Source organism: Sander lucioperca, chromosome 10 (genome assembly GCF_008315115.2).
Source record: "Sander lucioperca isolate FBNREF2018 chromosome 10, SLUC_FBN_1.2, whole genome shotgun sequence".
Lineage (NCBI taxonomy): Eukaryota > Metazoa > Chordata > Actinopteri > Perciformes > Percidae > Sander > Sander lucioperca.
The window spans coordinates 12,299,491-12,326,784 of record NC_050182.1 but is presented as its reverse complement, the minus strand read 5'-3'; the positions used below and the strand labels follow the sequence as shown (position 1 = coordinate 12,326,784).

At 40.0% G+C, this 27,294-nt stretch overlaps 1 protein-coding gene across 7 annotated transcripts in view; it reads right to left on the bottom strand.

Annotated features, from left to right (window-relative positions):
* Positions 1-26,012, bottom strand: part of LOC116035989 (thrombospondin type-1 domain-containing protein 7A) — a 156,269-nt gene extending 130,257 nt beyond the window's left edge. For all 7 annotated transcript variants that reach the window (XM_036005915.1, XM_036005916.1, XM_036005919.1 and 4 more), the window contains exon 1: positions 25,001-26,012. In XM_036005915.1, the coding sequence (XP_035861808.1) occupies positions 25,001-25,151 (151 nt within the window). In that variant the 5' untranslated portion in view covers positions 25,152-26,012. The remainder of the gene's footprint in view (positions 1-25,000) is intronic.
* Between the last annotated feature and the right edge of the window lie 1,282 nt (positions 26,013-27,294).

Below are 27,294 nucleotides of genomic sequence, written 5' to 3'. Positions count from 1 at the left end.
CTCTGTCTCTTTCCCTCTCATATTCCTTCCACTTTGCCTTTACACACAACAATATCCCAGTGGGGTCGACCTATACGTGAGAGGCATAGGGTATCTGCTCTGACAAGAGAGTATTATAGTGACAAGCACCACTAAAGGTTAATACTGTCAATTTCCATGCTACAGACTAAAAGGCTTTGATGATAGCCTATTCTTCTTTTCAGAGATGATCGTGCTGTTGAGGGGAACAGACAGCACCAGGAGTGGCTTGTTTAAGGTGTGGACACACAGAGCCGACGGCCAAACGTCGGCAGAAAAGGCAGTTGGGTTGATCAGTCTCCCCAAATTGGTGCCTCGGAACACACCAAAGCGACGAGACGTAATACGTCTCCATAACAGCAGGCGGCGCTAATCTGTATTGTCGCCAAAAAATGAAAACCGGCAGCTGATTGGACGAACGCATCACGTGGGTCTGGTTTCTCCGGAAATTCAAAGACAGACTGTTATGGCGGCCTGTTCAGAATACGATCTCATATTGTACTAAAATAGTTCACCGAAACGTGTTACTGAAAACATTTTAAGCGAGAAATAGGCCGTGCAGTTGCTGAATCTGTCTTCATTTCAGATCAACAATGGTCAGTTTAAAAGATTTTCGTCAGATTTTGAGAGACTCTAGTCACGCTCACTCCGCTCCCCGTTTCCAGGGTAGCACTCTACCAATCAGATGGGTCATTTGAGTCCGACTGCCGGCAGTGCCCGCCCCGCCGATTATACATGTCAAATCGGCCAAACTGAAGGATGACGGCCCCTCGGATGTACGACGGCACGGAACACACCGAACAGACTCGAGTCACTGACCTTGCCAGACTGTCCAACGGCCGATTATCGGCTCTGTGCGGCCTTTAAGTCTGAATCTTCCTCTCTCTGTTTGTCCTCGTCGTGCTCGTGCATTTTCAGTTTCTCTGTTTCAGTTTTTCTTTCCCTGAACAGTGATTAGCTGTGGTTTCCTGCAGTTATAAGGGGGAATACTGCTATGCTTGAGAACAATGTGGAAAACCTGTTAAAATAACTAATTAAGGTAAAGTGGAGGGAGTGTGAGTTAAGTGGGGAGAGGTGATAATGGTGACTTTCTCATTGCCTTATAACAGGACTTCACTTCAATCTCTTCCCTTTCTTTTTTTCTTCTTTTGTTTGTATTTCCTTTTTCTTTATATTTTGTATTCTCTGTGTGTTGGTGCTATTGAGCTTTGCCTCTTGTGTGTTTGTGTAGTCTGTCCTCTGTTCAGGAGATCGTGTGGCTCAGCTGTTTGGCAGCACCTGGAAGTTTCTGGACGTCCTCTCGGATTCATGTTCTCCATATCTGTTTATAATCGATTTATAATTTTTTTTCATTCTGATTGTCTATACTGTAATTTAACCATTTTGGTATTTTCTGTACAAACAACATCTATTGCATGTCTGAGGGATCCCTTTCACAGTTCCTCAGGTTTATTCCATTTTTCCTGTTAAGATTTTTTTCGGGGGAGTTTTTCATGAATCTTGTCAGAATTGGGGGTCTAAGGATAGAGGGTGTCGTATGCTGTAAACATTGTTAAGCCCCGCCTCAAATTTGCGATATTGGCCTGTATACATAAAATGTACTTAATTTTACTTTATTTGGGCCAAAGCCAGACCAGTGGCAGCACAGATAGAAGAACGCTACAGACAGAGCATGAATAAAAACATATCATAAAGTGATACTTCATCCTGAACTATTTTAGAAATTCTGCAGTTCTCTGGATGTTGACAGAAATAATACAAGATAATGAGTTTAAGGTGCACTGTCTGAAATAAAACTCACTGACTGAGCTTAAGAGTGAATAGTGTCAACTCTCTGAGTTGAATGCTCAGATTAATTAAGTGCAGTGTATAAGTTAGGAAACTTTTTTGTCAGTTGTTTTGATTCACATTTACAACATAGCCATTCAGAAACATGCTACTGCTAGTCAGTCACAATAGCTCTCTGAGCTTCTTTCTATTTTCTCTGTACTGGGCTGTTTACTCCGCCCTAGCATTTTGTTCTCAGGATTTAACACCATTCCATTCAATAAAGGCTTACTGCAGAGGGATACAAGCTCTCCAGAGTTTGCTAACTGCTAGCAAGCTTGCAAACAGTAAGTACAAAGTAGTCCTCTTTTGTGGAGCAGCTTATACTCCGACAGAGGGGGTTAAGTAAAAGTTGAAAGAGAAACCACCCCTATTAAGCCAAGACTTTACATGCGAAAGCTCATAACTTGCAACTGTAAATTCAAACTCCAATGCATCCGTATCAGTCAGTCAATCATAAACGTGTTTGTTTTAGTAAGCTGAAAAATGAGTGCTGGCATTTACAGCATCCTGCATTACTGTATAGTACAGTCACCATTGAACAAGTCTGCCCATATCCTTCCTGTGTTAGTGCTGCTCACAATTCTCTCAATTATTCTGAGTAGAAAAATGTTGTAACATACAACTTTCGTCTTTCAGGCGGAGACACTCTGGAAACAATCCATAACTGTCAGTGTCAATGCAAGAAGCACTGCGACATATTCATAGAGTGCAGTAATACAGAAAGAAGTGGCGGTCAGGGTGGTGGATGGGAGTAGATGAGTTTGTCTTCGACCCCCAGTTTGGGTCCTCACTCATTCTAGTTGTCGGCATAGATATTATTATAATTCACCACGACCATGATGTCTTCCTAACTTTAAAGAATATGTTCAGTATAATACACACATGTTGAAAGAGCTATGGCCACTGTAATCATTCCTCCTCTCCATACTGTCTGTGAAGTGATCCCACACTAACGTGACTACATCGTAAGAGATATGGGACAAATCCACAGTCGTCTTTCAGACATAGTATAAGTTGTGTTTTCCCAGACTGTTTCTTGGTTGAGCTGCATTGAGGGATAGTAACATTATAGATTTTTGTACACATTTTACATTAAAAAGAACAACCAACTCTGTAAAATCTCCACTTGATTTGGCTAATTTAGACTGTTGAAGCTTCATTAATTAAAGCTTTGGCTTGGGTACAGCAAATCGACTGTGGTTTGTCAATCTCATCGTTATAGTCTAGTTGCTCTTGGAAGGAATGACTTCACGGCCAGTATGGACAGATAGAATTACAACTCTTTTAATATAAACATGTATCTGTACGTGGGTATGGGAGTGTTGTATTAAAGAATAAGACTGCTGATCTTCTGTATACTTCTTACTGTCAAGTCAAATCTCAAGAAAAGACCAAAACAATGAACTGATCCTACTAGCAAGTATTTTCTGATATATCTTCTTCTTCTGTGACATAGAGCTCCATTGTTGTCCAAAAAAACATTAAAAACACATCAGTGAGCCACACTGTTGCGTCTAGGTGAAATGTTCCATCATTACAATAAACATCGGCACTGTAGTTTAGTTGAATCAATCCCAATCCCACTATCCTGCCGCCGTAAATACTCATTAGCGTATTCATGTGCAGCTGAAAATAGTCCCCAACAAATGGACTATTTACACCTGTTTGGGTAACATTTGCTAAAAACTACAGTGCCCAGCTGTTTCAGGAAATCATTTAGCTTTCCTAAAAACAATTAAAGTATACTTTCGAGAACTGTTTTAAAGATTAATGTCTTCAGTAGGAACCAATGAGCTTTGGGTTGAGAGCCAAAGAAAGGGTAGGCAAGTTGGAAAGTAGTGAAAGACATTGTTAGTTTTGGTATTTTAATGGGATTTGTTGACAATAACAAAAATATAGAAACTGCTGGCCTAATTCTTTAAGAATATGCTAAGACAAAATCTGAAATGATTCTTTCAACAAGCGGTCATAGTTGTTTAAATTTAACGTTTAATATGTGTGCAAACTTTAAGTGCCACAAGCAGATACTTAAGAAATATCCAGTTGAGACATTGCAGATATTTTTTAAGTATATGTTCAGTATGAATGTTGTGTCTGATTAGGGCTGGGTACCTGGGCAGCAGAAGTTTACTGAGCCTGGAACAGGAAATGGGTGTTTATATAATTGGTAAGTGTGGACAATCTGTGAAAAAGGGAAACAAGTAATCCCCCTTCTTTCTCCCACTGCTTCACTCAATTTAATTCATCCGTTGATCACACCAACACTGCCTCTCTCTCCCTCATTGTCTCTGTTCATCCACTCTTCCTTCATTTCCTTCTCATTTGCAGTCTCCCATCACGTACAGTAAACAGCAGACCGCTGCAGGGTCTTCGGGTTACAGTTTTACTCACATGGGACCCGACAGTCAATAAGACAGGCCGTGAGCATGGGCGAGCAGGTTTTAATGATATTAATCCTCTGTAAACTGTAAACAGTGGACGAAGGGAAGATTTCATCAGAAATGAGTCCCTCTTAAATACTGTTCAAGAGGCGTGAAGAGCTGACCCATTGCTGCCGTTGCTACTTACACAGCTCCCACGCTGGCTCTTCCTACTGTGATTTAGAGGTCTTTTTGGTGGGCTGCGGTACTTTTTTTCATGACGGTAAGTATAGTGAAAAATTTCACAAAAGGCAGATGTGGAGGATCAATGGAAGGGTGGATCCACGCACAAACCATGTGCCCATGTATGAGTGCACACATGCCAATTTAGATTGTCTACAGTCTGACTCGAGGGTTCACCGGCAGGTTACAACAGCAGGACTGACCTACATTTCATACACACATGCACACACACACACACACACACACACACACACACACACACACACACCAATGTTTCTGCCACAGTTTTAGTCTTGTCTGAGTGGAAAAGCCTCTAAAAGAATACCTGAATCAAAATGGCACACTAAAATTCCCGACTGTAGAGTAGGAAAATGTTCTCAGGGATGTCGACTCTTCCAGGTAGAGTGACCAACTTCACCTGTTAATGGGGAACTCTGGGATACACACTTTCACACATGCACTCACTTAATGGCATAGTGAAGACCGGTTCAGGCACACAATTTAGAACAAATGTAGAACACTGCACTATAGACCAGAGACAGGAAGTACTGTGATTAAATACCATTTTGAGGTACTACTATTTAACTTGTTCTTCATTTTGTATGACTATTTACTTTCACAAAATTTCAGGGGAAATATTGTGCCACATATTTATTCCACTACATGTATCTGATTGCTGCAGTAGCAGTTAGATTGAACATGAGATGAGCTCTCTATTGTTGGACAAACATTTTGTATAATGTATGTCAGCTTTTCAGAAGAAAAAGAATTTCAGATATATTTTAGAGATAAGTGAAAAGGCAAATTGTCTCAAAATGTAGAGGAGCATAATGGAGAAACAAAAAAAATTATTACAATAACATTTTTGGCATTGGTTTGGAAAGGATAGTGTGGTTTGGAAAAGATAGTGTGAAATTCTGTCTAATTTTTTGATGTCAAGGTTATTTATATTCGGAAACAATTTATGCTATGTTGCATTGTTTTCTACTGTTTTGTTGGGAGTTCTTGGTCATTTTTTGGTCTGTTTGTTGTTTTTCTTTTCTTAATTCCTAAATTCTTTGTGTAATTACTTACATGCTGAAATTAGTTTTGTTTTCAAATTGCCGACCCTAAGCACCCCAGCATTATAATGACGTACGGTAGTTATGGTAGATTTAGTGCCACTTCGACGATTACAAGATCAAAACACGGCTTGCAGGCTAATGCATTAAAAACAAAAAGAATCTTGACAATGACTACTTTTTCTATAATACCTAAGAACATTTCAGGGCTATTATTTACTTGTGCAATATTGTTTGTTAAACGTTTTAATATAGGGCTAGGGCTGATGTTACTCTATATTTTTCTTACCCTGTTTGCGGCACTCAACCCCAAGTCCATTTGATCCTACTGACGACGTAAATCTCAAGTCACAGATATATACTTTCATTTACAAATGAATACTGTTTTCAGAAAGTATTTGGTATTTGGCCATACAGCCAATAAAAAGTCGCTATTTTTTCCACTGTGGCTTTTACTTAAAGGATAATTTCGGGGGTTTTCAACCTGAACCCTTTCCTATGTTTTTGTGTGGAGGTGACTGATGGGAACAACAATCTTTGAAATTGGTTCAGTATTAAGCGAGAGCGCTGTGACCAGCAGCTGCATATCGGGCTGCAATGTAATCCTATGAGGCAAATGTGCATTGTCAATTTCGTTCATTACAAGTGCTGTTTTTCTCCCCTGGGTGTCTGACAATATTATGGAAATGATCCCTACATAAATAGGCCTTTTTTAAAACCTCTTTAAGACCTTTTTGTTTAACTAGAAACAACTCTGTGATTGCTAGCAGTAAATCCACCAGACTCCATTTAAAAAAACAATGGGCCTCATTCACCAATATCTTCCTAAGTTCTCTTAAATATGTTCTTAAGAAAGTCCCTAAGAAAAGTCTACGTCTGATTCATGACGTGTTCTTAAACAGCAGAATTGTTCGCAGGTGTGTTCTTAGAATGATGAATCCCAATGTCGTAAATTGAAAGCTTGTGCCCGTTGCTCCCATTTAGCATTGGTAAACGCCCCGTTAATTCCCATAAAATGGCATGAGATGGCAGGGCCGTGTCGAATTATTGTGTGTTTTTGAAAATTATTTCAAAACATAGAAGATACTCTTGCCGTATAAATAGCGTGATCAATCACTTATTATTGGATGGCAGGGTTCCCCATTAACATAATTGATGTGAATTGAAGGCAAAGTTTATTTATATCGGCCTAGCTCAATTCATACACAATGGCAATTCAAAGTGCTTTACAAATGAACAGTAGTGTGTATTTATTCAAACAAACAAATGTACAATTGTGTGTAAAATAATGAAAATAATTAGTTATAAAGTGGAGAGAAATATTACATTTTAAATTAGAATGGACGAAAACGGTATAGCTACTTGTTTTGCACAAACATGTCAGCTCTAAATTGTGCATAAGAGTGCTCTTGAGTGTGCGTAGATTCTGTTCTTACCTAAGAACAAATCCCAAATAAGAAAACATTGGTGAATGCCAGAATCTTCGTGAAAACTGCGTAAGTGGGGTTTAAGTTTGGTGAATGAAGCCCAATGCTTTTAGCGTATATAGAGTGTTAAGGTTAGGTTTGTGTGTTTGTGTGAGTTGTGATTGTTGGAAAAGTGGAAAGACGAACCAAAACGGCTTTTCATAGTTTTATTTTGTTTCTGTCAACTTTGAATGAAGTGTATTTTACAATGCTAAAATTACTGTTTATTTACATGGAGTCTGGATGTTTTTATTTTTAAAAAAAAGGATCTTACTCTTTAACAGAACGGTCGACCTCCTTAGAAATCCTTACCATAGTGTTGTCAGACACTTAGAATAATATTCTGAGCCTGTCAATGGCAAAAAAAAAGCACTTTTGTGAATTTAAATTGATGGTGCACAATTGCCCAATAACTTATTGTAGCTTGTTTCGCTGACTGCTGTTAGCAGCGGTCTTGCCTAATACTGGACCAATGTCAAAGATTGTTGTTCCCATCAGACACTTAAGGCACAAGAACATGGTAAAATATGGTCCAGGTTGAAAAAAATATGAAGTTACCCTTTAAGTAGAAGACATGAGTTATACCGTATAACCCTATTTCTGTTCTGTTGCAACAAAATGAAAAATGGTATCACTGACAATCGCTCATTGTTCTCAAATGTCTAAATTATCAACAGACTATTGAACAACCACAGAATTATCCACATGACATTTCAACATATTCCCATTAAAAAAGAATGTCAAGCCCGCAAAATAGGTACAGTCACAGGTAGCTGGGCAGAGGCTTTGACATACACAGTCATCACATTATTTCTGTTGCCATGACTACAGCTGTCAGCATCACACAGATGGGGAGGGGAGGTTGAAGTATGGAGGCGGAGGGGGCAGCTCGAGCCTTGACTGATGGCTGTGACAGCTATATAATCCTGTTGGTCGTGCTTTCAGAGAAACACACACACACACACACACACACGCACACACGCACACACGCACACACACACACACACACACACACACACAGGTTTGTGGCACTATCTTTGTGGGGACCAGTCATTGACATAATGCATTCCCTAGCCCCTTACCCTAACCTTAACCATCACAACTAAATGCCTAACCTTAACCCTTACCCTCACCCTAACCATAACCTAATTCTAACCCTAATCCTACAACCAAGTCTTAACCCTCAAACAGCCCTTTAAACTTGTGGGGTCCAGCATTTTGGCCCCACAAAGCTGTCCGGACCCCACAAGTATATTGGACTCCCGGTTTTTGGACCCCACGAATATAGCTGAACAAGCCCCCCCCCCCCAGGAGGGCTGGGTCCACCTGTTAGCTGACAGCTGACGAGAACTTCTAATGACACACTGTACCAGAGAGCTGTGGGTCATCGTATACAGAGGGATGTGGGCTGTGTTATTTCTTTATCCTTGTTTCACTCACTGCCGAGGAGCACGACAGAAGCCTGATAAATGCATAATGTATTGTCTAATAAATACTGAGCAAGCCACTGCTCACTGAATCCCAACTGGCTAAGTGACGGAGAATGAAGATAATACATCAGGGACATAAAATATAAAGTCGAACAATCCCACAGGGAATGTTTAGCCTACTACTCTTTATTGCTCAATCACTGTGAGCTTCATGTGCCTCCTTTCTGCAGGTTAAAGAAAAAATAATGGCAATGCGTTTGTCTCGTCATTTTTAATAACAGATCCAAATTAAAGGATTACCGGAGAGTTGACACAGCTGCTATTCTCCACCAATGTACAGCAGCCATACAGAGAGAGAACCATTAAAGAGACAGTGATACCTATTTATCAACTGACAGTAGCCTCTGTACGCCACCAAAAATTGTAGCCGCTTGACATCTTGTGTTTTCAGTCAAGGGTGGGACCTGGGCTGTCAAAATAACGCGTTAATTTCGATTAATTAATCTGAGAAAAAAATAACGCGTTAAAAAAAATAACGCAGATTAATCCATTCCATATTGAACTTTGACCCAGAGCCGTTCTAGCCACCATTGGACTGTAAAATGAAGGTGGGAGACGAGAATGCGCTGCCTGGATCATTAACTGGAACATTTACTTCCAGATCTTCTTCCTGAATAGGGTTGGGTACTGAAATCCGGTGCTAATACGGCACCGGTGCCTTCATGACCTGCATCTACCAGACCGAATAGCAACGCGGATTTCGGCGCCTCATTTCGGTGCCACTGATATGTCTGCACTTCTCTCTCTGAAACAGACGTTACAGGCAACAAAAACATTGCAGCAGCTAACGTTAGCCTACCGCTAGCTAGTAGCTGGATTAAACATGGTTACAATGCTGACAGCTAACGTTAACGGTGTAAAGTGTGACTGTATTTCAGTGTAGAGGAATGCAATGTGCAATGTGCAGCTGCCGTTGTCGGAAAAACACAGACGGTGCGTTCAATGAAACTGGTAACCTACAGCCTCGTGGTGCATTCAAAGTTGTTGTTAAAGGCCCTTTTCCCATCTGGTAGTTGTTTTTCTCATTCAACAGCAATTTACTAGTGAAATAAGTTATTGTTATAGTTATTACATTATTATTAAATCATTTAATTTTGACCATATGGCCTTAAGCAATAAACAAGTTCTTTAATGTTGCCGACTGTTGTTTAGTACCCTTCTTTTTTTTTTCTTTTTAATTTTCTTAAAAAGTATCGGTTAAGGCACCGGGCAAAAATTATGTATGCGATTAATTTAGATTAATTAATCACAGAGTATGTAATTAATTAGATTAATTTTTTAATCGATTGACAGCCCTAATAAAAACTGTTGCTCTGAAAGAACCATGTCCTCTGAGGACTGTTGAAACTCATTCTGGGAAACAGGAAATCACTAACTGAAGTAGAAGAAACCGAGGCAGGTTGAAAGGAAGCAGGCAACCCAGAAAAAGTAAATTACAACACTCAATCACAAAAAAATAAAAATAAAATACAACCTCCACACTAACAGAGTGAGATCATTGAAGGTTGAGTTTTTCATTTAAAAGCAAGGAAGTCTGCAGCGCACAGGGGCATGCCCTCCAAGAACTTCTGGCGCGGCTGTAATTCCACAAACCTTCTCATCCTGAGTGTGCGAGCGTGCCAGAAAATGGGTGAATGCCTGTTGCAAACTGGCAATATTTCACTGCTTCCAGCAGGAAGCGACCCTATTATTCCCCTTCCTCTGTGTGACCACTGAGTTTTCAATGAGGGCCCTTTCAGAAAAATGAGCTGGGAGAATGTAAACATGGAGGTGAAGGATGACATTTTCCAAAGCTTTGTCTTGCAATTAGTCCAAGAGCTCCAGGTGCCTTCAATAACTATAGGACATTTTTTTTTTCTTCTTTTCTTCCTGCTGTGGAATTTACATTTTTGTTTTGTCCAGCTGCACAAAGGTAAAAAAAAACAACAAAGAGTCTCCTTAAATAATTTGTGTCGCTCCCATTCTTCCCCAAGATCAAAGTGCCTAAAAACATGTTTTATAAAGACTGAGATTGCTGAGAGCCAATGTCACTGGCTGGTTTATTTAAGATATGTGACATGATGAACTTTAATTATGAGAGGTTAGCAAGAAGATTATGGTTTGAATAAAAGTGGTACATTCTCCTGAGCAAATGTTGAAATGAACATATGCAACGGTGGCATGCAACCACAGCGGGATACTCCTCAGAGATATACTGTATGTGTCTGAAGTAAAGGCAACGGTCAAAGGAAACATGAGCCACATTTTATGACACAAGTCTCTCGTGACTTGCATTGATGTCATTTTTGCTATGATCTGTTTGCTTCTAGCCATAAGTCATGTGTGATGTATGGAAAGAGCAGTAGCAGAATTAATGCTTAGTGACATACTTTATTTACAAGATGGGAAACAGCTAAAAGAAAACCCTGCAAAATAAAGCAAACCAATAAAAGCTTAGAGGCAGACATGGAGACAAAAAAAAGCTCACATGCTAAAATCAAAGGAAATGAAAAAATATACGGTGCAATTGAACATTTTAATCCTTGGATATTTTGAATCCAGAATAAATGGAGCTGCATTCCAGGGTGTCTATACAGTAGAGGATGAAGAAGGGCACAGTGAGAACAGCCAGTGGCAGTGAGGAGAGAGGTCACACGTGCAATGATGAATTACAGTAGCCGGGGTTGTCTTGGCTGCTTGTTCATTAATGAGTCGTCTTAGGGGAGTGCGCAGCGACAACACAAAAGGACACATCAATAGGACATCAGTTCTCTTCAGCTCTTTACAGTGTGTCTGCAGTGCGCTGCTTGTTTTGGATCAAATTTTGTGCTCTCGTAATCGCCTAATCTCTAAATGACAAAAGCTAATTTGCATTTTTCATGGTTGCACTCTATTGTGATCACAGCACTTAGAGGACTGGAACACCACTTACACATATAACTGGCATTTTCAGAGACTATTTTAGTTTGGACATGACTTGATTATTAATATTTATGTCCGTATGTACCTCACACACATGTGAAAGACTTATTTTAACCCTTAAACAAGCACTTTGTTGGTCATATTGGTGAGATTATACAACTCATATGGTCCAAAACAAACAGTACAATGCAATATTAGACTGCATATCTCTCTACAAATGTGTTTGAATTCCCATGGGTAAGCTACATATAGTATACTGTATATAGTTGTACAATAAAGCTGTCAGACTCAATGCATGAATTTTTATAAATGTTTAAAATATTTCAGCACTGCACGCACATCATCAACCCACCAGTTTGACCATGACTCGCGGTCCCACAAACAACTGCCCAGCTATACTATACTATACTAAATATACTTTATTATGGCCACTTACGGGGGGCAGAACAAAGTTGTGAACACAACATATACTACACATCCAGCAGGTACGGAGCAACATGATCACTACCTTGCAAACGCAAGTCCAATATTCACTCTCCTTTTAGCTCTGTTTTTAGTTTCTACAACCTCCTGAAGGAAATATTTGGCTCTTTAGGTGTTAAATGGTCCATATGTTTACCATCTAGTCTGTAACAGTCTGCTGTTTAATTAATGCTGACCAGATACTGTAGTATTTTAGAGCTTTTTCACCAGAAATAAAGCTATCAGAGTGGTAAGAGTGAACCAAAACAGAAAAGTTGCGGTGATAATTCTCTGTAAGTTCCTCACTAGGAGAGACACCTTTCACATTGTCATTCCATACATTGCTATTATAAAAAAAACAAAACAGATAATGGCCACTTTAAGAATTTGCTTATACTTTAAAGGTGCAAAATATATAGATCATTCTTTTCTTACAGACTCAAATTAAAATGCTTTGAGTAAAATTATGATATTATGAAATACTGAAATCAAATTGTACCATCATACATGACACAGACATTATACCTTTTATGTCTGTGTCATTAATATTACAATATATAGCTGTTCGAAGTTTGTGACATTGCAAACAAAATTTATGATAACAGCAAAGACAGAATTGATTGATTAGAAGAACATTTGTCAGTCAAATATAACTTTCTGGTTGTCAAAAAAGTGTTTTTATTAGACACCAAAACACACTTCCGCAGTATGATATGAGATAGGAATGGATAAGAAAGACAATCTGTCACATGCTAGCACTGAGCTACATATAACTAGAGGTGTGACCACTAAAGAATTCTTTTTCCTGACTGAAACTGCTAAAACACGTAAAAAGCTGCCTGGTTGTCGACATTGTGTTAAAGGGAAATGCCAATTTTCTCTCTATGGATTACAAGTGTGGTTTTACTGGTATTTACTGTGTGTGTGTGTGTGTGTGTGTGTGTGTGTGTGTGTGTGTGTGTGTGTGTGTGTGTGTAAGTGTTTGCTAGAGAGTGTGTGAAGTGACACCCATGAGTGCAGGCCCACTCCATACACCCACATCACAATGGGAAGTGTGAGAGGAAAAAAGCTAATGGACGATCAGATGAATAGGCGTTTGAATCAATGGATGGATGAAGAGTTGGATGGTGTTCAAGATTGTAGTTTTAGTTATGCAACCATTTAAAAGCAGTAGAAAAAAAGCCTTATTGGTGAAGCATTAAAGGACACAGCAAGAAAACCACAATCTTCTGGAATGTAAGTTAACTACCTGCCAAACCTAAAAACTGTTGGTTCAAAGTACATTTTTACCTTTGGCGAAGAATGGACTGGGAACTGTTTGATACATCTAGTTTTACAGTTTTTTACAATCACTTTGGCACTAATTTCAGAACCTTGATGTCATTTTTCAAATCTCTAGACACAAAAGTCAACCAATGATCAAAATGCACATTTTTCAAAACTCTAACACTTTTTTGAATTGCTTGGATACAATACACATAAACCAAAGATCATTTTATTCATTAAACAAAGATCACCTGTTCAATATGACACAACTTAACATCAAAGGACTACTATTTCAAAAAGCAATTCACACATTACAGTTCAGATGATTGTCTATTCATTTCATTACAATGATCTAACTATCAATCTATACAACTACTCAAAATGATAAGTAACTGTTGCATTACTCTCAATGTATAGTTGTATGGAAACAGACAAACTATATTCCATGTTTAGATCATAAAAGTTTCAAGATAACGAGATTCATTGTCACCAATTAGTGTGGAGCACGAACCAATTAGACTACATTATCTATGGATGTAATATTTCCTCATCCTTCTTTACTGTAATGTACTACTGTTTATCAGACACCGTTTCTATGGTCCCATGTACCACCTTTACTGTAATGTACTACTGTTTTATCAGACACTGTTTCTATGGTCCCATGTACCACCTTTCAGACTATTTCCAGTATTGACAGTACTGCACTGTATGGATGCAGGCCCTTGGAATTGCTTGTCCAATTCTGCCAACTCGTTACTGATGATTGAGATATATATATATATATATATATATATATATATATATATATATATATATATATATATATATACTGCTATATAGTGCTCAGTGGCCAACAGATCAGACTGTGGTTGTACTGGGCAGCTTCCAGGTATGAATGTGGAACTGTGTGAATGTGACAGGTTGTCGTTGCAAATGAGAATTTGTTCTCAATCGTCTTACTTGGATAAATAAAGGTTAAATATATATATCCTTTAATTAATATACTCGTACCACATTGGTCTGTAGTATTCTCTCTACTACTGCAGTACTTTTACAGGAATATATTTATATGTAGTACCATAATGAAACTTGTATCACCTATTTTGTACTACAATATTTAATGATTGTACGAACGATGACCCAGTGAAACTATGGGTAGCTTGTGTGTGGGTGATCTAAAGTAACGTTTCAATGGTATTTCACTATAAATTAGTTTTTTGAACCAATGATTGTGCAAGTGCAATATTTCTTTAAAGATATGAATGCACAATGCAATGTTTTGAACATTGGACAGCCTGTGTTACAAGTGATGATCGTTTTGAATTTTGTGTCTTACATCAAGGTTCTGAAATTAGTAGCAAAGTGATTGTAAAAAACTGTAAATGGATTGCAATTAATGTTCATAATGCACCTTCTATCATAATACATAACCCTTTGGCACTGAAGATGTCAACTTGACCTGAATAGTGTGCTGAGAAAGGAAAATGTCACCTGTCTTCGCTGTAAAGGCAACTGGCAGAGCATTTTGTGCAGTAGTGTGTCCGTTTGTGTGTGTGTGTGTGTGTGTGTGTGTGTGTGTGTGTGTGTGTGTGTGTGTGTGTGTGTGTGAAATTCAAATTGTGTGTGTGAACTTTCAAATACAAGCAGACACATAAAAGCAGTTTTTATACACAAAATGCGAGTTGAAAAATAACCTGTATTCACATCATATGCCAAGAATCTATATGATTATGTGAACAGCATCTTTAGTGTGGAGTTCTTTGTTAAATACAAATAAATACATGTTCATAATTCATAATTTCATAAAATACATTTTCAGAATAAATACATTTTCAGAATTTTCAATAATAATAATAATAATAATAATAATAAACTCTGGATATAAATGTGCTGTTGAACATTATATTATAACAACATAATATGTATTCTGTTTACTCTACAGTATTTCCTCTCTGAGCCACATCAGCGATTACTATATGCACTATAAACGGATATACCACCAGTTTCTCCTCCATACCAGTAGCTGCTTCCTCGGTGGTCCAGTAACCACAGGTGTCGCCAAATCAACCAAGACTGAATGGTCTGAATTTTGTCTATTTGTTTTAAAGACATTTTAACACTTTTTTATAGTAACTGCTGACATCCTGCCAACTGCAGTAATAACTCCGGGAAGAGAACAGTTGTGTAACATATCACAAGGAAAGTTAGCTTAAGTAGCCAGCGCACCTTGTTGACTGGGTAAGGGTTGCTAAAACGATCAGTCATTTAAACTATTCCGTCAATCGTCAGAAAATGAATTAGCAACTGTTGTGATGTTACATTATATTCTGTGAAACTCTGAACAAAGCCTTTCTCATCTGTTCTTCTTCTTCTTGAAGATCTCTCTCTTATCTCACTACTCACGTCATCTAAGTGAATGGAGTGTTAGAAAATGTATACATCCTTTAGCCTGGGAAAACCCTGACGAACTTCCGGCAAATTTGAGATTTGCTCTGCAAGTCAGTCTGGCCAAGAGCCCATTCAAGCCCATTTCCAATTTTTCCAAATCGAGGCACCAATCACAACCGTTGAGGCGGGCTTTACACGATGACGATAGTGCAGCGATGGCGAGCAGCTTTTTGTTTACATTCAACATGGCGGCCACCGAAGCGCAGCAACCCATTGATGCCGCTGTCGCTGCTACGTCACCCGGATCATTGGTCTGATTGGTTGAAGGACTATCCAATTGCGCCCAGAGGCATTTGAGCGGCGTCCATTGGTGACGGCCCTTTGGAAATGAGCTGTGAATGAACCTTCCTCAGACCCACTCTCAGTTACAACTGAGAAGGGTCTGGTGTCAACCAGGCTAGACATCCTTGTGTGTCTTATTAAACCTTTGGAACATTGTGAACTGAACCCTGCTTCGTGTCACTTTGTTGTCCGAGCTCACCACTGCTTTCAGAACCAACTCAGAGACGTCAAGCCAGTAGATGATATACGAAGCACAAAACAATCGTGATCGGATTGTTTCCTAACAGCAAAAATGATCAAGATGCCAAACCTTCTCTTGTTCCAGCTTCTCAAATGTGAAGATTTGTTACTTTTTCTCTTTAGTGAGCCGGATCAGGGACCCCCTTCTACATATATTGTATAAAATTAAGTTGCATATTAAACTGGGCCTACAATAACGTGTAGGGCAGCCTAAAGCCTTTTATAAACCTTATATATCTTTTTAGTGCAAATAATAATGATTGGCATGATTTTATAAACCCACAATGAATCCTTAGGATGAACTGTATCTGTGGATGGCTACCTTGGTGACTAAATTACCTACAGGTCATTAATGTGTTTTTTTTTTTCACAAATAGGCTGATTTATATTTGCTAATAATATGATGGATTCATGTTAAGACATTTTAATTTTTGACAAAACTTTCAAAAAATTAACAATAATTTGGTGGCCACCCTGCAGTAACTTTGAGGACCCCCTAGGGGTCCCGGACCCCCTGTTGAAGATCTCTGCTCTAAACCTTACACTCTGGAAATTTTACAGTATATACGTTTTATAGACCAAAACATTAATTCATTAATCAAAAAAACTGACTGGTATTCTCTGTAGGTAAAATAAATGCCTGGGTGGGATGTGACCACCAAAACACTGACAAATATTACACACACACACACACACACACACACACACCACGCCTGTCTGCTGTAGGCATGGGGAGGTACTGGGATAGTCATATACGGTCAGCCCTGCCCTGCCTGGGGCCATCTGCTGCCCTCCCTCTAATCCAGGGGCTTGTCACTGGTGATTAGCCAGCCACTCTATCACCCTCTCTCTCTCCCTCTGCCATTATATACAGTATTTCTGGTTTATTATCTTGATACTAGTGTTAAAGCATGGCATGGTGTGCTCTTTCAGCCTAGATGTCTACAAATCCTCTATGCTTCCTCCCACTATCTTTGTCTCTCTCCTTCCCTCCCTCCTTCATCTATATTTGAGGCCTATTATGCTGTTGTTAGGGCTTGAATGAAGAAGTGTGCGCTCTCTTTTCTATGCATTTTTAAGCCCACAATTTAATCACCTTTTCCAATTCCTTTAATATGGCAAATTATTTCTTGGCACAAAAAGACTTGAAATGTGAAAAGATTTCAGCAGCAGTTTCATGGATAAAGCACCTACTGTATTAACAACCTGAATGCAGATGAGGTCAATAGCATCAATCAAAGGTATAATTGAAGGGTTTACCACCAACTTGACTTTTAATATCTGTTTGAAATCTTTCTCTCTCGAACTGTGAGTAATAAGTACTGCCTGTTAGTATGAAGGATAGCTCTTCAGAGAGCACTGGGTAACAGATATGGTAATAGATATGAGTAATATGTTAAAAAATAACAACTATGATATCCTGCACTGTCAATGTCTTGTGTTTACTTGCACACATCAGTATTTAGTTTTCTGTCAATTGAGTCATTAAGTCAGTCAGTCAGTCAGTCAGGTGAGCCCTAACTTTTCATAGAGCGCCATCTTCTGGTCGAAATTTAGTTATTAGTCTAATACTTAAATAGTCAGCATTTTAGCATGCTAAAGGATTGGTTGGTTGATATCGTAGGCATAATACCTGCTAGCGTATGTTAGCATTGTAATTGGCACATGGGGAAAGTTAGCCATCAGGGTTTTCTTTAAGAAAGGGTATATTTTTACCCACCCCAAGATCTTTTGTAAACCTAACCAAGTAGTTAAGTTACTGCGTGTAGTCCCGCCATGCCGTCTGTCTCTCACACACAGACATCGATTCAGCTCTGTTACGGCTCTGTGACTACCTCTGCTGCTGGCTTAAAAGCGCAACACTCCCCGGTTCCATCTTTGTAACTTTTATACAGACGGTGAGGCAGATGTAAGGTGCCAACAGTCCCGCCTTGGACCAGCTGTGTGAAAGGGGCTAAAGTAAACTGACACCAAAGCACAACATGTACAAGTCAGGAGGTGGGGTCAGGGGTCAAAGTTATTCCACAAACCAACACCATCAAATCAGGGATAGGCAAATACTGTCAGACACAATTACCTAAAGCCACAGTCCTCCTGTCACCGTTGCTTAGGGCACTCAGAGGAATTACTGCACCATTTCTACTCAACAGACTAAGAACACATCCAAAAAAACAAGCAGAAAATCATTCGTAAATGGGGTCAAAACTGCAGCAGCACAACGTAACTTCCAATAACAAAAGCAATGCGCTTATATAAGATTCAAACCAGCAGCAGCTCAATATTCTAATGTAATGTCCTCATGATATTCAGCAACATTCAACAGCTTTGATATATGATTCCTCAAGCACACAACAGATGATATCAGTCTGTGTTTACAGTTCATCACATGATCTGATGATGAATTAATCGTCTTGCCACACAGCAATGACTGCTTTCCATAGCATGTATTTCTACATCAGCTTACCTACAAGCAACAACATCAAAACTACCCTTAAACAAAAAGCTTGTATGATCAAAAGCAACTGTAAAATATGCCCATGTCCACAGCTGAGCAAACACAATTGATGGCCAGTGGGAGAGATGAAGGATTAACGACAAGGATGCTGGATGGACAGGAGTATATTTACTCCTGAGCTTTCTCCATCTCTAGGGCTTTATTAGAGAGGCATCGGCGGAGGCAGCACAGCCTCTGAATGTTACTGCTTTCTTCAGTGACGCCGCGATTCATCTCAGCCCACTGAAGCCGCCCCGTTACCGTGCTGGAGTAAAGGGCATGTTTTGAATACCAGTCCCTGACCACAAAAGTGCTGGGTTTCCTCAATATGGGCACATGATTTGTTTGTGTGTCAACTTGTGGCTGAGCACAGATTTGAATTCTCGTTTGTGAAGAAACACCACAGGGATGTGACCGCTGTGAAACAGAAAAAACACAAGCCCTCCATTTATTATAGAGAAGACTCTGGAGAAAAACAGTTGGTAAAACAGGGGGAATTGAGAAAGTACATGTTTTCCCTGTCGAGTTATGAGGCATGACTGAGATAATACTGAAGGGGACATGAATGAAAACAGCAACTAGCCTCAAAGAGCCCTTGAGCAAGGCACCTAACATTTCATCAATTGAAGTAGATTAGTGGCCATGTAGGTTTTACAGTGTTGAGGTGTAAGGATGACTAAATATGAACTGAGATGCTGCAAAGTTTACTGTAAGTAAAAAAAAAAAAGAGTACTTTTCTACCATGTACTAATCTTTTTACAGCAGCACGTGTCACTTTGATATACCAGGTCAATGCTCATAATCAGGGAAAAAAACATCCCCACATAACATAAATCTATCACTGATCTGCTTACTCACGTCATGGCCATCCACAAAGTACACTGGTAGTGTAGCTGAATGACATAGTGCCCCATCTAAAATATGTTATGAGCCATTTGAATATGGTGGAATAAGGCAGCGGGAATCTTCTTATGTCACTCTAAATAAAGTTTTTGGGATGAATTGTAATCTCTAATCCTGCCATCCGTCCTATATTAGTAATAGCCAGGTTTTAGTGTAAGCTCTGCCATTTAGATTAAACAAACTCTGGCATCTCTTTGGCATCTTTCTCCCCTGGATGGATTGGCTATTTCAAAAAATGCAGCAGTCTGGAGTGGAGAGTGGTGGGGTAATATCTTTAAAGCCACCAAACAGATCAATCTGGGTCAAATGTGACGTATTGTGCTGCAAATGCTTTTAAAAACAAGTGCAACGTCATGGTGCGCTGTTGGCTAGCTCTGTATCATATCTGCTGGGGTAACACTGAACCGCAGACCACTGGAGCTTGAACCACATTCGTTTTTTCCACCGAGACAAAAACTAACTTTGAAAAATAGCTTCCTTCCTCTTTTAGACAGAACGATGCTGAAGCCACATGGCTACTGCTGTTGTTTCCAGAGAAAGACTCCACGGGCTGCTGAGTGCTGACTTTCTGATGGTTGTAGGGCCAGACACAAACAACAGACACAATTAGCCTCCATTTCCACTCCAACTGAACTAGAAATGAAAACAAAAACACAGGCACACTGAATTAAAGCAAACCCCATTGGCATCCTATGTAATGGAAAATGAAAATCCCAAGGAATTTGTCTTAATTTATATGCATGGCCTACATTTGTTGCCTGTTGCTAAGGAATTTAAACAGTGGCTGGCCAATTACCTACCAGACTCTTGTTTGCCCTCAGGTGCTATGCTAATTAGGGTCATAGAGGGTCACGTTGTAATGCACTCGCAAAATGAGGCAGGAATCTCCAGGGGCAATTCTCATTTGGGATGATGCCAGTCACATTCCTGCTGATACCAAAGCTACAGCTTCTCAGTCAAACTTTTTTTTTTTTTTTTTTCTGCCTTGTTTCAAACATTTTATTATATGAACATGTGACAAATACAACCTTTGAATCTTCAAAACAAATGTTCTTTCGTGGTTTCCAGTCAAACTTTTTTAGAATGACAAATTGTAAGTGAGAACATTTAGCCAAAGTCACTCCACAAGAAATTAGATAGGCAAAACTAACCAGCTCAGATTTCTAATGTGGCTCTAACAGAAAATAAAACAAGAGAAGCAACTTTATGTTTAAATAGTCTGAGGTACCTGGAAGAGATCAATACTGTACTTTTGTTTTCTCAAGGCTCTACTTTTGAACAGTTCAGACACTACAGATCAGTTTGGCTGAAGGCGTTTCGCCATATTATTGAACTTGGCTAGCTGTATTGAACTTGTGAACCCATCACATTCGTTCTCCCTCAATTTCCTGGATGGCCTCTTCACTGGGTCTGCCATAATAGCAGGTGATTGTGGGAGAGCCACTAACAATCCTCAGTGAGGGTGACATCCTTCACTGCTAGTGCCTCTCTGAAAGGAGGAATGTATTCGGCTAACAATGGCCTGTCAACGCCAGTCGCCCTGTCCCCGTGCATTGAAAGGTGACATCAGCGGGACGTGGTGACACACAGCATCGCGTTCAGAGCGCTGAAAGCTGCAGTGGTGTAGGACTAAAACTGCATTATCTCTGCGAAGTGACAGGTGATTAGAATTGTGGGGCTGACAAATTTACAGAAGTACATGCACAAACTCACTTACATACAGACACATACTCTGGATTCACAACGTGGTGATTAAATGGTCTAAAATTATTTCATTAGCTCATCTGATAAAATGACAAAAATATCTGCCAAGAATATTTCATTAACGTCCTTACTGAGTTTTAAATTCAAAAATCGTACTCACTGACACGGTCTATCAACAGTGCAATTGTTCCAAGTTTGTGATTCAAAATTTGGTTGGTTAACCATCCAGGAAGCAACTTCATAAAATTTAAAATGCCACTGCTTTGTGTGTAGAGCATGTAACAGGTGGCCAATCAGAAGTCTGTTTGACACACAGTCACTGGTTTGCTTTTATCTGTGTTAACTGTGTCAAGTCTCAAAAGGTTTCAAAATGTTACTTGCCAATGTGGTGGCTAAAATGTATTAATTTAAAAAAATGTAACTTTCAAACCTTAATTTTACCAGCCAGTGAGAAACTACATGCACTCGCAGAAACACAGACACACACACAGACACAGACACACACACACACACACACACACACACACACACACACACACACACACCCACACACACACACACACACACACACACACACACACACACACACACACACGGTAGGTAAATAAGTCAGTAAGTACATTGGAACAATTAGTAGGACAGCCTGTGCATGACTCAGCTGACTAACAGGCCTATGACAAAGAGATGTGTGCTGAGAAGTGTGACATGACCTGATGTGGCGAGACGTTAGGTGAAAATGGGAGTAGCTTGATCAGGGGCCAGAGGCGACTCCTGCGTAATCTGAATGATAGATAATCTGGATCCCAGGAGAGATTACGGAGCCCGCATTCAGGGAGGGTGGGAGTTGATAAACAGTGATCAGATCGGGATGTCAAACCAGAATGATAAATGATTTGGCGACCGTAGATAAAAGCCTCAACATATCAAAAAGACAATAACAATGTAGATTTCCTTTGCCATGTTATACTGTTGATGTATTTTAAGATCACTGAACAATTAACCTGCATCATTATGAAACTGCACAAGGAACACTTACAGTCAGGCATACAGAGAATGCCAAGGTAACGAGATGTTACAGTATGTGTTTGCACCATCACCTACTCTGCCACCTGTAATTGCTTTGTCCTCAGGCACACGTGAGGTCTTGACAGCTCAAGCTGGCAAAACTTGTCGCTCCAACAACAGAGTGTAATGAAGCAGGCACACAGTACCAGGATGGGAACGATGCACCTGCTGTGTGTGTATATATGTGTGTGTGTGTGTGTGTGTGTGTGTGTGTGTGTGTGTGTGTGTGTGTGTGTGTGTGTGTGTGTGTGTGTGTGTGTGTGTGTGTGCCTCTGCATGTGTGGCACTTTGCAGTTCTCTATTACACATGAAGATGCAGGATGCAGCAAAAATGTGTTGGATCTATTGTCATCCTGGTTTGGAGACATAGGCCTCCTCACTACTGGCAACAGATAAGGCTGCTGTGGAATTTCAGCATATTTTACTGTTGCATTAAATGGGAAAAGCTATGGATCTTAAAACAGAAATGCAAAATATAGTATGTGCTATGAGTGCCAGACAGGGACATAGAGCAATAGAGATGCAGAGAAAGAAGTACACAGGGAGTGCACAGTTGAGAGGAAGCGACAAGAAGAAAAATGGTGTGAAAATAGCATCTGAGAGGGAGACAGACTCCCTGCAATCTCTCAAAGGCCCCAGAAAAACTGTGGCAAGCCATTATCACCATCATCATCACCACCAGCGTCCTCATGGTGGTTATAATCGTTTTCATTTTTTCCTTCAGTTATCCTCACTGCCACCTTCAGAAATATCACTTGCAGTGTCTGGCAGAGCCTGTTGTCTCTATCTGCCTCATTTCAATAGAATTCTCAGAGCAAAAAAAAAAAAAAAGCGCTGAAATGTCTCACCTTCCAAAACAGATACATCATACTTTCACAGAAGGCAATAAAAGCAACGCAGGCCCAATTCCCCACAGTTTTGAAGACAGGAGCTGTATTTCAGCTAGACTCATCAATATGCAAAACATCAGAGCATTGCTTGCCACAAGAATATTCCCTCCACTGCACACTCTGCAAATGTGCACAAACATCATCACATTTCGTGTTTTATTTTAAAACGGGCTTCGATCAAAACGAAGAAGTATGCAAATCTTGTGCAAACATAATCACATTTTGATGAAAAGCACTGCGATTCAAAGCCCTAAACTGCCCTATGTGATTTTAATACTCTGCAAGCGATTGTCAAACCAAAGAGGCCCAGAAAAAAAGAAGACTCCAGGGCTGAAATCAATGCGCTACTTTTTATTTGGGATGAAGTGAACAAACTCAAAGCACTGGATTACATTTCAAAGCTCAGAGCCTAGAGCTTTCCCGTTGAGAAGCATGTATAGTGAGGGAGAAAGGTGCTGTAGCGTGGGAGAGAGGTGTAATCACTATGACCTACAGTAGGGTAGATGTAGGTTAAGTTAGTCCCTCTCTCTGCCTGCAGTGCGCACTCTGCCATTCTTTTTCTCAAGTCTGTTCCCTGGGCTGTCTTTCCTGGGTTGTTAAATCCCTGCTCCTTTAATCTCCTTACTCAGCTACATCCTCTTTAAAGATGCAGAACCACAGGAGAGACTTGGGATACGTCAACTCGGGACTGGTGCTGGGAGAGGAGGGGCAGGACAAGAGGAGTGGGGGGTTGAGTTAGGGATAGGGAGAGAAGTTGTACTGGTATTGAGAACATATAGTTTTTGGAAAAATGTGTCTGTGTAAGAAAAGAGCATGCCTTAACCTCCTGAGCTTTTCTGTCTACTTGAGGATTAAATCAAGTAATTTCATTTATGCCTTGAAGGACTTCCCAATGCTTAAAAAAAAAAGACTGCAGACCGTAATTTTCTCTGTGTCCATTAGAAATCATCACGATAATAATCACTACAACATCTGTATATTAGAGCCTTAAATTAGTACTCAGCATCGATACTTGATAGCTGGCTTCCCATGAATCTCAACAGTGATAATATAATTCAATGGATCCCACTGTGACACTCCGTTGACTCAATATGATACCGTTTAACACAGCTACATTCAGTGCAGAAGACAAACATGTGCAAAGATAAGAAATACAATAACCGCCCATAAAACTCCTACTACGTGTATGAATTTCGCATTCAACGCTGATGTCGTATCAATACCATCAAAAACCATTCCACTCTGCCTCCCTCACCAAGCACTATTGTGCGGCAATGCCTATCAATCATCCACATGCTGTAACACACGGCAGCAACATTTCAATAATGGTGCATCACCTGAGACTCAGGGAGATGAAAGTAATCCATTCAAAAATGGATCTCGGTTGTCCTGCGTGCTACATGCTATTCAGTATAAGGAGACAGCTCTACTGTAGATTTTCTGGGTCATCTTTCAAGTGTATTTTTGAAGTTCAGCAGCGTAGAGTCGTACAGCTCAAATAACACATTTATGAGACAACCAAAGTGTTTCATCTGGAAGCATTGTAGACCTGTGCAAGTTAATTAAGCCTTTAGAATAGGTCTGTTTCTGTACTAGAGCCAACAACATTTTATTTCAATGATAGAAAGGCTGCACTGTCGGATGCACTGATTTTAAAATGTTCCCTAAAAATCTAAAAGTTATCACACCATTCAGTGCACTTTTTTCCACAAATAATGCACTGAAAACACACATGATCAGATGTTCTGAGTGTGGGAGGTCACATAACATAGCAGCAACAACAGCACACGCTAATTCAACCACTACCCACCATCATTAATGTGCCATATGTAAAACAAGGGATCAAATATAATCTCTAATTAGTGGTTTAGCAGTACCTGTTTCCCAGAAGTAGACAGACTTCCCATCATCTGTCTGTGTGTGAGCCTCCCAGAAACCACAGAACAGCAGCAATGTCACCAAAAGGTACCAGCTCCCCTCTGTCCTTATTCGGAGGGTCCCTGCTGCACCCCTCCACCCTAGCCCCATGGTCCGCCACAGGATAAAAGTAAATCCACTCAGCTCAGGTCAGCGAAGGCAGTGTAGAAAAAAAAACACACACACACAAAAAAAAAATACACACTAGTCCAAAAGGCAACAAGAAGCGGAGTGTGCTTCAGTTTGAGAGAGTGAGGGTGTGAGTAAGTGTATGTGAGTGTAAGCGAGGGATAAAAATAATGAGGTGTGTGTGTGGTGTGTGTTATCAGTCTTGCAGGAGTTAAGGTCCAGTACTTGGTCTTGTGAAGGACAGAGAGACTAGTTTTCTCCTTTTTTGTTTTGCTCCCAACTTGGCAGGATGGTCCCAGAGGAAGGCTTTTAGTGACGGGGACTGAGCTACTGATGGATGGTTCAGTCTTCCTCCTCCATCGTATCCGCTTCCACTGTTGCCGTTGCTGCCTCTGTCCTCTGGCTGTGGAGCAGTGACAGTGGGCGAGTGTCTGCAGTGTTGTTCGCCTCCCTCCCTCTCGCTCGCTCTCGCTCACTCTCTCTCTTCGTCTCCTATTCGCTCACTAATTTGCTCTTCTCCCTGTGCCACCCTGCTTTCGCTCTCTTTTTTTCTACTCCTGGCTTTTTTTTTTATATTTTTCTCTCCTGGCCTCATCTTCTCTTGTCTCTCTCTCGTCCCTTTATTATCACACTCTGCATCTCTAACATGCTCCTTCTCACTTTCTCTCCTTCTTTCTCCCCTTTCCTCTCCCGTTTTTCCTTTCTCCTGCCTAGGGCATGGGGACGGATACTCCCCCTCCTCTTCCTCCTCCACGCGTCTTCCACTTGCAGTGCTGGGAAGGCGACTGGAGACCAGCAGTGCTCACACTGGTCTCGGGAGCTCCCATAAGCACTGCTTCTAGGATCAGAGACAAGCAGGGCTTAATGCAGAGCGAGAGAAAGTGGAGGGGGGTTGATGGGGGAAAGCAAGGAGGAGCAAAACACTAATGCAGAGAGGGAGAGAGCGCGAGAAAGAGATGAGGGGGTGTTTATGCTTCTGAGAACGGGGTGTGAAAGTGAAATGATGGAACGGAAGAATTGACAATGAGGACGTACAGTAATAGCTTAATACTTTCATATAAAAGATATATAAACGCTGTGCCATTATCTATCACAGATTACCCAAACTTATGAGCCAACATGTAGCAGGTAAGTTGACAGAAATTAATGGACATAATTAAACATACCGACATGTTAGGTGTACCTATTTGTGTTTACGCAGGAGCTTGAAGTGTTTCGCCTAACTTTAGGGTGAGAAGCTGACATTCCCCTTATTTCTGCACCAATCTTTGACATACAGTAATACATGTATTTAAAAAAATATGTGGTGGGCACAATGTGAAGCATTTCATATCATAGCGGTGAGAAATGAGCAGTGCTACCCAGATAAACACAAACAGACAAAGAGTGCAACTACTAGAAAATTCATCAACAAACAAAATCCAGTAAAGACATCTTACTAAACTGTTTGACTGAAATTAATTTTTTTTACTAGATCAAAAATGCTACAGAAGTGGCTGCATAGTGCCAAATATACAATTGGATCTCACAGGTTACCATCCAGAAATCCAGTGGAAGTCTGAATGGCTGATTTAAAGGATAAGGCTGACATTCTAATTTTCCGACCTCCCTCCCTGGAGGCACTCAAAAGCCTTTTTCTGTATAAAAATGAAAATCTTTAGCAAATGTAACTTAAACAGGAGTGAATTGTGCATTTGTTTGGGACTATTTTATGCCATGAATTAATACACATTTGGTGCTCTATTGAGTATTTACATGGGAAGGACTCATGTTCATAGTAATGAATTAATGCAATAGTGTGGCTAATTGATGTGTTTAACACTTTAAGTCTATGGCACAGAAGAATACTATACAGACAATATCTACAGTACCTACACTAAAGTTATTGTTGATTTGGTCTTTTCATGGGATTTGTTGACAATTTTGAAAAATATAAGATATTGCCAGTCTTATCCTTCAAGGCAATGGCAATGAAAAGAGATTACAACAACTCAGTGTGTGACAGTGAAAAGCCAACATATCAGCAGTAAGCTGACTTAGAGGGACAGTAAATGGCATAGTATGTGGATGAGATTGTCTTTAAATTCCGAGCATGACCAGCACACAACCTTCAATTAAAGAGACA